The following is an 11,962-nucleotide window of genomic DNA, read 5'->3' on the forward strand; positions in this document are numbered from 1 at the left end:
CCAAACCGGAATGTACGACAGCTCTCGAGGCCTGCTCATCCGTACCACCCGCACCTGCCTAGACCTTAGTTCAAACGGTCGCGGCAGGGCGCCAAAATTTAAATGCCCATTGATCACACCAAGAATGGCATCGAATAGTTAACCAGTAACAATTATTCCAAGTTATGCAAATCACCTAACAGTATGGTTGTTATTGGCTGTGTGGGTCTAGATATAGATTCCCTGTGGTAATTTGACACTTACTCATGAATCGAATTTGAAGACGTCGTAGAAGCCAGACATACCAATGCTAGTACCGAAATTGGAGAACCAAGTCTATAGCTGAAGCCACCGATGGCTACTAAGCACACAAAAAGGATGTTTTAGGCAGTAACGCTAGCCGTTTTTGTAACGAACTGCCCAGTGACCTGCTCGGCTTATAGCTCCGCGAAACTCGGCTTATTTCCAATATCAAGTTAGAAATAGACCGAATTTTTCAAACGCTGGAGGATTGGCGTTGCAAAAAAGAAATAGTTTCTGACCAGTAATATGCATGAAGTAGGGAACGGGATTCCTTCTTCTCGTATTCAAGGAATCAAATAGGTAGCTGAGTTTCAATGAGGTGTTTCCCCTGACATGTCAAATTAGGAATATCTCCTGCATCAGCTCACACTAGCTAGACAAAGAAATGGACTCTGCATGCGGAGGATTCTCGTTTTCCCTTCGGAATGATGAGATACCCCGAGGCAAAGGCGAAATATGCGGGGAAACCTATCACTTCGCGTGGGCATGCAGCTTATTGGCTCAGACCAAACGTCTGAGACCAAAAGTTGGAGGACCACCTGCTGAACTTGTTGTAATTTCGAGCTAGGCGGAAATTACGCATACTCTTAACCGCTGGCTGCATTTATAGCTAGCAAGCCATCGGCGTAGACTACTCCTCCGACTATCCTCCTAAGAGTCTTTCTAGAGTAATTTTATTTTCCTAGTGCATGTGAAATGGATCTATGAGCGACTAGCTCACGAAGACCGTCTTTGTTGTGGGTTCCTTGCAAATCTTTTATATCATTTTCACATACTAATTTACATGTTTGGGTTACGACGATACTGCAATTGCCACCTACCATCTATATGTAGTAATTTGATATTTCAGCTGGAAAGCCATATACGCAGTAATAATACAAGTATGTTATTCAACGATAGTTATCACAGGCGACTATTTTCAAAGAACCAAATGGCTAGTTGTTGCTAGAGCGTAACTTGGAAAAATTGAGAGTAGCTTGTATCTAAAATCAACACTGTGTGTAAGGAGATTGTAGGCAACAGGCCTTTGACCTTGAATGCGGGCATATATGGTGAGGAGAAGGAACTTTGTAATTAGATAACGAATATGCTGGGAAGTGGGACTCCTCGATAATGGTATCCAGAAGATCGGGTCTCAAATTTGCCTTCCCTTCACAGCACTTTCCAGACCTTTGCTCTTTCTCAATCCATGCGGATGCTGCAGCAGTTTTCGGGGAGTGAGGCAAGTTATTTGCATTTTTGCACGGTAGAGTTCCACCCATGCACCACGGGAGGAGAGCTGTGTATTGAAGTGGATGCGTACCATGATTGCAACCGACGCTGAAAGATGAATAGTCAGCTATTGAAGGGTCCATTGATGTTATCGGGTCTAGCTGTGTGCCCATTTCCATGTCGTGGCCCGTTTGATCTTTTGCTCCCCTGGAGTTTAGGCTATCCATATTGGAATCGATAGAATTCGTTTGCCACTGAAATAGGGAGTCCGTTGCTTCATCCTCTGATAGTGTTGTATTTTCTGTGCATTCCTGGGCGCAATGTGAGGGCATCGAGGGTGTTGAAGTTGACAGGATTCTATCCAAGAAATCTTGTATCGTACCTGGGGTACAGGGAAATTGTCTGACAGATGTATCAAGGGACGTCAGATACTGGTCACTTTGGGACTTCAAAATGTGCTGCTCTGCGCCTGATAGTTTAGGTATGGACTGTTCCTCTTTCTCAGGAGGAATAGAGTCATGCTTTCTGCTATTTCTATCATACTGGAATGGTTCAAGGTGAACAATGGGCAGCTTTTGTTTCATATCGCCTGAACCGCATGATAGAAATGGCGATGATTGAGAACTTTCGGGTGAGGTACTCTTCTCAGACCGAGTCTTGTGACTGCCATACTTCTTGCGGGACGGCTTGGTGACATGCCACTTCTTTAATCTGCTCCGAAGCTGGGTCTCACTGAATGTATATAGTTAGTACTACACCTAGCAAACTACAGCTGGTGCAAGCCATACCTAGGGCAAAAGTCGGATGTCTGAATAAGCTTGATAACATGCTTGAGAGGCCATTCTTCATCTTTGTATAACTTTGTAATTAATATACGCTTAGTTTCCCATATATCAGATGGAATAGCGTTCTTCATGGTTTTAGCAAGAAGCAGTAAAGTCAAGCAAGTAATAATTATGCTGAAGTAAACCCGAAGGATAAATGGATCAGTGGATGATAGAGTCTCTGGTAAGGGATATAGGAAGAAAGCGGTCTTTGATATCCTCATATGAACCCTGGGGAAGTGCATGCATGTATGTGTTTCTAGTTAAATGAATTACATATTCTCCCCACACATAATTACATAGGGCCATTTCTATGATGTGCTGGCTACCCCGCATAAAACCGTAGTAACTTGACTGTGTGATAAAGGCTTGCTTTCGCATGTAACGGTTTTTCCTTTTTGGTAAACACTCGTGACATTAGTCAAGCATATCTTGCCTTTCTAAGCTTCCTTGTCAGGGGTAACAAGGGACTGACCCTTTAGTACGCTTGGTAAGTACCCCTGCAGTTTCACATATTGCCACACGGCAGAGCACTGTGTCTAACTTTTAAGTAAGACACACATGGTCCCCCTCATTAGTGAGGATGATAAAATTGGCCCTTATTCGCTGACACACCTCCCCAGATAATATAGGGCTCCGGCATATATAATCTGCATTTATCATCCCTGCATACGGTCTAATCCATCTCTTTTGTCAATATCTCCGTTTATCGGCTGGGCTCGTTTCTTGGCCAATTGCTTTCGTTTCTTCGGCCCACCTCAGTCTTTTTACCGTGGACTTTTTGCCACTTTAGACAGACGTATATTGCTTTGATATTTTTTGATATTGCTCAGATTTGCCCCAGGCGTATATTCCCAGTGAAAGTTAGAGTTGATTAGACCTCTCGGGCTCGTAACTGACAGCCAAAAACCATCACGCCAAAGAGGGGTCCCCTCATTAGTGAGGGTAACTAATTTGGCACTTATTTGCTGACAGCTTCAAAAGGCTTCGGCAATGGAATGAATGTCTTGGCCGATCCACGGCTTGTAGCCCTGTAGAGTTCATCACACCTAGTAAATGGCTTATAATCACATTTGGACTAGACTCTCGGCTTAGTGGGAGGTGCACAAGGCAGATTTAATGGTGTGGAGATCTCCGAGGGGACTTAGTAATAGTGCTCCATGGGTACCCAAATTTCGAGTGAGGCAATAACAATAAGATTTTAAGTTTTAACATATTCCACAAGCAAGCCGGCCACATCTCCACCCGTGTAATCTATATAAAATAGCCATGTTTTGTATCTTGATATTTCAACAAAATTATAATATAAATAAAAATTAGTAAGAATAATTTATAATTGACTGAAAATACTAAAAATAGAGTGCAATTTTTGGTATTTTATATAACTTAATGTAATTTAAAGAACTATTTATCTATTTTAAAATTCATTTTAATGGTATATTTTCTTTCACTAAATAAGTGATATAGGACATTTTAAATCACGGTTTATAGATGAATATGATTTTGTTGAGATATTAGGATATAAAAGATGGCTAGTTAGTTATATGGATTACATGAGTGGCCGGCTTGCTTGTGGAATACGTTAATCTAGGCATATTACGTAAGTTCTACTTCAACAAAAAGTAGAAATAGTAAGTTCGTTAAAGGAGTCCGAGAAACGTCTACATCACCGAAAATTTTCGGGACTTTTCTGTTGTGTCGGGAGCTAGTCAGATGACCCTGAGTCAAATCACCGCATCGGCAAATCGCCGCATCCCGAAAAAGCTTACCTATTTTGATTTAATATATTACTCTTACTTTTTTATAGTTTGTAAAATGACTTTATACTTTTATACTTGTCTTTAAAAGAAATATATTATGTAGATCTTCTTTAATATATTTTTAAGACTAGATTGAGCGAAGCGACACGCCACCGCGGCGAAGACTGGAGATCTGCCATGATGGTGATTTGACATGTGCTAATCTTATATGCTGCTCATGAATTTCTTGAATGTATTCTGTAAGGCTTGAATCACACTGTTAGCCTCTTAAGCCCAAAAAGTAATACTTAGGAATTCGAGCCAATGTTCAATTCCATAGCCAACACGCAGCCCCTATGAGTGCCTGTAGTGGCAGCAACCTTGGGTGTGCCTCACATTGATATTTTTAACCAATGCTAAGTCTTACTAATCTTAAAACTATTTATTTATTTATTCAGATTTAACAACTACATCCAGCCCATTAACTATAACAGTGTTTATTCTAGTAAAAACTAGAGAATCTAATAGGGGCCTAGAGTCTTATATATCTTCTACATCAATCCCTTTTTAAATATTTATATATATAGAATAATTTAAATTTTTTTTTAAAATTAATAAAATTTTAACTATTCTTTTTTAAAAACTATGTATATAAACATTATCAGTATATTTAGCTAATGAAGTTTTTTGCGAAGAACGAAAGCGTAAAATGGAGAATGCCAGGTTTCTCTTTGTATCGGTCCCCTGGTTTTGAAAATTGGTATTCTTTTCGTTTCAGATATGATGAGTGAACTCATTTCAATGATATATCTGGCATTGACGGTTTATCCGCGTCACCTAGATACCTAATCCAATTTGAAAGAATAGAAGAGGAATAGAAAGTCCTACAGAGAATTAACCGTGATCTAAATGATCATAAAGTTTCTGCAACCCATGCCGAGGATACGGAAATTGTTAGGCAACTTGAATTCGAATGACATGAAGAAGTGTGATATTAGAAGATGTTAACCAAACCATCATGGGGGCGGAGAAGTCTTCTTGCAATTTTATACAGTACATACTTCTTCATTTCCCTGTTGAAGTAGCATTTCTCATACTAATTTGACCCTTTATAGGTTTTCTTCACAATCATCCGGTGTAGGATAACCGTGGTACGAAACATTAGAGAATTGGAAAGAACAAATATATATCCAAGCTAAACTATGGCAGAGACCGGCTGTTGCGAACTTGATGGTCTTGGTATACAGTATCCTAGGAATGACAGGGGCTATGTCCCTAATTATGTATGGTAGGCCTCTTCATTACCTGGATGCAGGGACTGTAGGCTTATTTGCATTCGCAGCGGTTACAAACTGAACAAGAAGCGTGATCATTGGCCTATTCATAATCAGTTATCAGGTTTCTAATTATTGCCGCCATTCTCATGATTGAGACTCTCTTACAGCGGCAATACATTAATAGCTGCAACGAGGCTGGGTTCGTGCACGTGTCTCTATGTTCTTGTGTCGACGTAAACAGTTTGTTTGGGTTTCTGAAATCTTCGGGACTGCTATTCGCTCCAGGGGTATCGGTATAGAAACTTCCGCCTATTTCAATGTCGCCATTAAATACGCAACACCATCTGTCATTTTGGTTGTTAAATGAAGAGTTGCTGTGGGAGGGAATCAGCGGAAAATCCAAAAGAGCCCATGGTCAAGAAGAATCACATAACAAGCCTAAATACCGGGACTCTACTCTGTCTGTTGCCTTTATCCGTTCGTTTTCTTCCTTTTTTGTGCTTGTAGCTTTCCTCGGGTTAATTGATGAAATGTCGATGATTATCGAGGGGTTTAAATGAGTTATTCTATTACGAAATCGGCTGACACTTCACATGAACATGCTGAGTCAAGCCCCTTTCGACTTGGACAGGTCCGTTCGCATCTCGGAGAAATACAGTCCGGCATTTATTAGACACCAACCTGTTTTTGGCATATTTCAGAAATTTTCCGTTCAATTTTTGGTGAAATGCCGAAGTTTCATTTCCATCACGTCTGAAATTTGGAAACATATGATTCTAATAACGCAGTAAGCTGTGAATTCTGCGGAAATTCTTGGAAGTACTCACTCTTTCAGTGTTGGTACACAAGTTGCATTTTCTACCTAACATGTGGCTCATTCGTCACAGTGCCTACTACTTAATCTTAGGGCTTACAATGCGTTGACCAGAGCAATAGATAAAAACCCAGCCTGAGAATCAACCAGCTTCAAGTCAAGCGCAAATTATAGCCAAAAAGGGAAAGCCCTACAAGCATATGTATACGAACAATTACATTTTGAACGCAAATTTGAGTAAAGGTGGATCAAAATTGAGCCTAACATGACTGATCGCAGAAATTGGTCTTAAGAATTTAGGCCGCAATACAGGGCAGGCGATTAGGATATTGAAAGTTTCTATATATATGCAAGCATGATCCTTTGGTCCTATTCCACCATTGATACTTGAAATATCTTCCAGAAGAACTACGTACTTTCTCCCAACATGAAAAGCCTCAGTATTATTGCATACGTCCTAGGCTACTCTGTGGCCCTTAGTGCAGCAGAAGTAGACTTTGTTGTCTCCATGACAGCTCTTCCTGGTAAAGCACAAGCGGTTAGATCAATTGCAACTTTAATGATGAAACATTGCTGATTACTCAAATCACAATAGGCTTCTGAGTTCTGGGCTAAGCAAATGGCTGCTTTCAGGGCAACAAACCCTCCTGGCCAGACTGGGCTTTTTGCTTTCATGGACGGAAATAAGGTCATTACAGTGGAGCAGTATGTCTATTTATCCCCAATTCCAAGGGACCTTTTCCTTTTTATCGTCCCCAACTTCTTGCTATCACTACTAAGTATGAGCTATGTCTAACCTTTCGGGCTGAACAGATATGTTAATGAACAGGCTGCGTACAACTGGGCTATCAACAAAACACATGTTGATGGCTGCCTGCCCATTCTTGGTCTTGTTGACATCCTCTCTACGACCATCCTGACTAATGCCAACTCGGGAACGCAGAATGCCATGATGAGTGCACTGCATGGCCCAACCAATTAGATCAAATCGAATGCAGCGTTCCGTGTGGAATTATGCCGGAGGAAGGCAAGGAGACATGTTTTCATAATTGAAATCCGTGGGCTTTGATGAAGAGGACCAAAAAAGTGTGGTTGGGGTATTTGTGCTCTTAGGATATAGTCAAATTTGAATCTCCCATTCATGCAAAACTATACGGTACCTTGCGTAGCTCTGTTTGGCCAAATGTACAGGTGATCAATTTCACACGTCGAAATTTAGAGAATAAAAAAGCCAAATCGGTGACAGATGTTTTGCCCCCATTTCTAACACAGCTGGTAATCATAATAATGTAAGCAAAGAATTTGCCTATGAGTTTGACGGGCACAAGCCGTGACTGCTGACTACCATCTCTGTGGCACGGAAGGTATAATCAACGCAAACCGATAGTATTAAGTGTGTAGACATCAACATGATTTGTCTACCTCTTTTCATATCTTATTTCAACCAGGGGCGAATTTCTACAGGAAAGCTACTTTCCTTTCGCGTGGGGGGCATATTAGGCAAGAAAAGTACCCTGAAATGTCTTATTTTTGCCACTAAAGAGAATATTACGTTGTTAATTAACTTTCCACGTTCCTTTCGCTCTCTAAGATATATCGAGACAGTGACCAACATCTCAGCAAAGTCCCCTTCCAGTATACGATTAGAATATCCTCTTTCCCTCTACCATAGCGTTCAAATTTCGTCGTAGTTGTGGAGCCTTAGATTTATATGTCGTCAAATAGAATGAGATGAACAACAGAAGATAAGAGGTGATAATAAAAACCCCGAAACCCGCTGCATACTCCTCTCCCATGCAGCTACCTGCATTCGGCGCCCATGGGAAGTATGTAGACGCGAAGTATGTATATGAAGCAAAGTATATAAACCCTGATATTCTGTCAGCTAAGAAAAAAAATGCTAAGGTGCCTGATCAGAGACATAACCATACCAATGTCGATGATAAACTGTATAATTTGAAGCACTGTAATCCACTGCTTCCACCAGACGCGGATTCCACGAGCGCTCTGAAAGTAGTACCAATACATGAGCACATGGACGGTGAGATTCAAGGTTATAGGAACCCATGATACTGATGTCTGGCCGACGAGTTCCGTGTAGCATAAGAGAACGGTTGCCCCATGATGGTAAGTATGAAGAAATGTCAGTGGCTTCTTCTTAAGAACCAAGAACACAGTATCAAGCAGCTCGATATACTTGGTAATGTAGTTCAACTGAGCCGCGGTAGATTTAGTTAGCACTCACCAAAGTCATGAAAAGAACAAGGGAGAGGGAGGCTTACATAGTATAACACCACCAGTTCCCTGGTCCATCCTCCTTCAGCCTCGCAAATGGCAGTGAATAGTCCTTTCTTCCAGAGCGTTGGCAGTAGCTGCTCGATGAATAGGATAAGTAGAAGAGAACTAATCACAGTTAGGCTGAGATTGTGAAGAATAAATGCTGTCTGCAGTTTCATCGCAGGGAGCCCTTTCATGAGCTTCTGTCCGCCAAGAACTACACAGTAGTAAGTGACAATCACAGAAATAGTGGCCCCCAGCGTGGTCATTGGCGTGACCCCAGGGGTGACTTGGAACTCAGTTGCAGGATACCTGAAAACTGAGCCGAACCACTTGTCAAAATAGTACCAAAACGGGTAAGTGACTGTCAGCAACGCCATGGTCGATGCAAGTACGAGTAGCATAAAAATGGAGAATTCTTGCCAAAGATATTGATTTCCTGAGAACGGCAGGGGAGACTGTTGGCATGTTTTATATCTGAATGGCAATCTATTTAGCCGAAAATCCCTCTCTCAATGGTCACTGTTATTAGATTTGTTGTTTTTTATCCCCGTAAATTGGTGAAACACTGAAGTTGTATATGGTCTCAAAAATTGGGCTTTCTGCAATTTTTCAGTTGGTGAGGATCATTGATGATAAACCAGCCGATATCAAATAAATACTCGATGTGAATACGCTAGCTATGCGCTGTGAATGAGACCTTGATTTATTTAGTACTTCCATGCAAGGCGACATGTGATACACAAATTATGTATACTTTGCCAGTCAAACCAGCAATAAAACTGTTACTGAAGGTCATGTATGGATCGACTATGTGGTAAATTAGCCCTCGGAGTACATAAAGAATTATAATTTGAAAATTTATTAGGGTTCGATTCCCACAGTTTAATTTTCCATACTTTTTAATGTCAAGATTTGATGATTGCCAAAAAGGGATTACAAACCTGTTGTGGCACTACTGACCATTCATTAGAGCAACGTTTTTGCCATGAAGTTGCACAAAAAATCAGGCTAGATTTAGATACAGCATATTCTGCGCAAAATTGGGAGAACCAGCTTCTGGTTTCCTATGCAATGCATGATAGGAAACCACCAAGAATTAGCTGAACTGTTTCTTTATGGGTTAGAATGCTGCCGACCTCATCACTGAAAAGCTTTCCGCTGTCCCAGATATGGCCGACTAGATTTAGCTGTCTCTCAAAAGTCACGTTCATACCAAAAATATATCATCCGGACTCGAAAGATAAATTTATTCCCGCGTCTTCGATCCCTTCGTCTTGAGAACTAGCGTACCGTCCATCTTGCTAACTAGAATTTTGGAACCGGTCGCGATCGTTTCCGGTAGAAAAACTTCGGGTGGCTGCTCGGTTTGGGAAACCCGCGGCACTTCATAACCGTTAATTTGTATTAAAATCGATACATAGAAGTTTGATGTGAGTATGGGGCGATCCATATATCTTTCTCGACAGTTTGGGCCATTTGCTTAGTCATGAATACCTTTCCTTTGACTGCGACATAATACCTATACATGAAACAATAATTGACCCCGTCGCAGATAGCTCCGTAGATATTAAGCCGAGCTTTAACGGAGTTCGTAAACATCGGGATCAGGTCAAATTTGACGATAATAGATGGCGTTCAAGCAAATTTCCTTTTTCTTTTTAGGATGGGGGAATTGGAGGCTGGTAGGTGCCCAGCCAGGGAAGATTGGTATTATGACCAAGAGACAGAAGGGACATATCCACATCTACGAAAAGTAATGGACCCTGAGCGCGGTATATTGATGGACTTTAGCCTGGCATTTGTCGCATTATCAAGAAATATGAATCAACCTGCCACACACCGCTTAATTCATCGAAATATACTTTCACTGCTTATTGCTCATCATACTGTCCAGTTTTCAAGAACAGGGAAATACTTCTCGTTACCAACCACCTTCGGTAACGGCTCGCATATAAAAAGTAGCTAATCTCAATACTTCTGCCACCGTACATGTTTATTAATTGTCCAACATCCATTACAAGGGTGCACAGAAAGGGACGGACACTATGCACACGCTGGTGTTCAATTTTTGAAGAATTGATAATACATTCTCCAACTATCTTCCGCTGGATAACTACCTTATTATACGAATTTACTCTTCAGTAGGCGCGCGACATGGCGTAGTGATTCTCAAACAATCCTCGAGCTTCTGTTCTTCAACGACATCATAGCTACGTACTAGCTCCACCGTCTACAGGCCAGACTGCGCCGGTTACGAAAGTGCTTTCCGGTCCTAACAAGAAAGCTATCACGTTTGCAACTTCCGTAGCTTCACCCACTCGCGGAATAGGGGTGTTGGCAACCGGATTACCGCCAAACCTCTTCGACGTTTCTTCCATTAAAGGTGTGAATATAGCTCCACTATGGTTTTATATTAGTATTCATTTCCTTTTTCAGTGGATGGATGTTTGGTAAATGCGTACGGTGCAACAGAGTTAACACGAATACCGCGCGATCCAGACTCGTAAGCAGCTGCTCGTGTCAAACCAACAACAGCGTGTTTGCTGGTGCAATACAAGCTTGATAGGGGGGCACCCTTAATTCCGTAGAGGCTCGAGACGTTGACGATACTGGAAGCTGGTTCCAAAAACCCTGGCCGTAAGGCTTCCCTGAGGAAATTGAAGACCCCTCGGATGTTGGTGTCAATGACATGATCGTATTCTTCGTCCGTCAACTGCCAGATCTCATGAGATCCCATCAATCTACCATTCACGCCAGCAATGTTTGCCATTCCATTAATGTATCCGAATTGACCTTTCGTAGCCTCTAAAAAATCCTTTACCGCTCGTCGATCAGCAACGTCGAAGGCGCGGGTTAACACCCTATCCTTCTGTGCCGCATCTAACGAACTGCAAAACTTGTCCAGTGACTTTTTATGTATGTCCATCAGACCCAGAGAAGCTCCTTGAGCGAGAAGCACCCTCGCGGTTGCCAATCCGATTCCGGATGCTGCCCCAGTTAAACAGAAGACTTTGTTCGCTAGTGAAGTCGCCATGGTGATTTCTCGTCGTTATCTAAAGCGTCAAATTCTCAATAAAGAAGTATGAGGGTAGAGGACTTGCAAATGACTCTTAACTCAACTTTCCGAATTGATTACGGTTTCATCAGCTTACCTCTACTTGGAACTTCTAGCCACTGCTACCTGGCATCGGCTTATATAAACCGGGCCCCATTTAAAAGCTAAATTTGCCGTCCCACAAATGCCTCGGCGAACCAAAGGCCGATGCTAAGCCCCAGTTTTAGAACGAAAAGAAAAGAAAAAGACTCAAGAAAGATTATATAAAGGCTAGCAAATTTGCGATTCACTAAGCGCAGGCACAATGATAATTTAGAAAAATATCACCATTGCATGCCCTCTACCTCCACTTCACGTAAGATAAGTTAGTTTCATCTACAGCTAATGAATGCTGTTTTATTTAGAGCATGTGTCTCGGTACCTAATTTTGAGATAGTTACATGACGTATATCAATAAAGACTCTATGTAGGTGGATATA

General features: G+C 41.5%; 4 protein-coding genes across 4 annotated transcripts; 1 reads left to right on the forward strand and 3 right to left on the reverse strand.

Annotated features, from left to right (window-relative positions):
* Positions 1 to 1,271: 1,271 nt before the first annotated feature.
* BGW36DRAFT_421379 (uncharacterized protein) lies at positions 1,272 to 2,410 on the reverse strand (the record flags this gene model as incomplete). Its single annotated transcript, XM_046219557.1, has 2 exons — positions 1,272 to 2,226; positions 2,283 to 2,410. 2 exons carry the CDS (start codon positions 2,408 to 2,410, stop codon positions 1,272 to 1,274), a joined length of 1,083 nt encoding a protein of 360 aa, XP_046077405.1.
* Positions 2,411 to 6,575: 4,165 nt separating this feature from the next.
* On the forward strand, positions 6,576 to 7,130 carry BGW36DRAFT_353237 (uncharacterized protein; the record flags this gene model as incomplete). The annotated part of the gene is made up of 3 exons (XM_046213413.1): positions 6,576 to 6,686; positions 6,744 to 6,853; positions 6,962 to 7,130. The coding sequence occupies 3 exons, from the start codon at positions 6,576 to 6,578 to the stop codon at positions 7,128 to 7,130; spliced, it is 390 nt and encodes a 129-aa protein (XP_046077406.1).
* Positions 7,131 to 7,791: 661 nt separating this feature from the next.
* BGW36DRAFT_285211 (ELO family) lies at positions 7,792 to 8,805 on the reverse strand (the record flags this gene model as incomplete). Its single annotated transcript, XM_046210300.1, has 3 exons — positions 7,792 to 8,018; positions 8,080 to 8,362; positions 8,431 to 8,805. The coding sequence occupies 3 exons, from the start codon at positions 8,803 to 8,805 to the stop codon at positions 7,792 to 7,794; spliced, it is 885 nt and encodes a 294-aa protein (XP_046077407.1).
* A 1,833-nt stretch (positions 8,806 to 10,638) lies between these two features.
* BGW36DRAFT_392563 (oxidoreductase) lies at positions 10,639 to 11,462 on the reverse strand (the record flags this gene model as incomplete). Its single annotated transcript, XM_046217711.1, has 2 exons — positions 10,639 to 10,828; positions 10,891 to 11,462. 2 exons carry the CDS (start codon positions 11,460 to 11,462, stop codon positions 10,639 to 10,641), a joined length of 762 nt encoding a protein of 253 aa, XP_046077408.1.
* Between the last annotated feature and the right edge of the window lie 500 nt (positions 11,463 to 11,962).

This window comes from Talaromyces proteolyticus (assembly GCF_021365285.1).
Source record: "Talaromyces proteolyticus strain PMI_201 chromosome Unknown BGW36scaffold_1, whole genome shotgun sequence".
Classification (NCBI taxonomy): Eukaryota; Fungi; Ascomycota; class Eurotiomycetes; order Eurotiales; family Trichocomaceae; genus Talaromyces; species Talaromyces proteolyticus.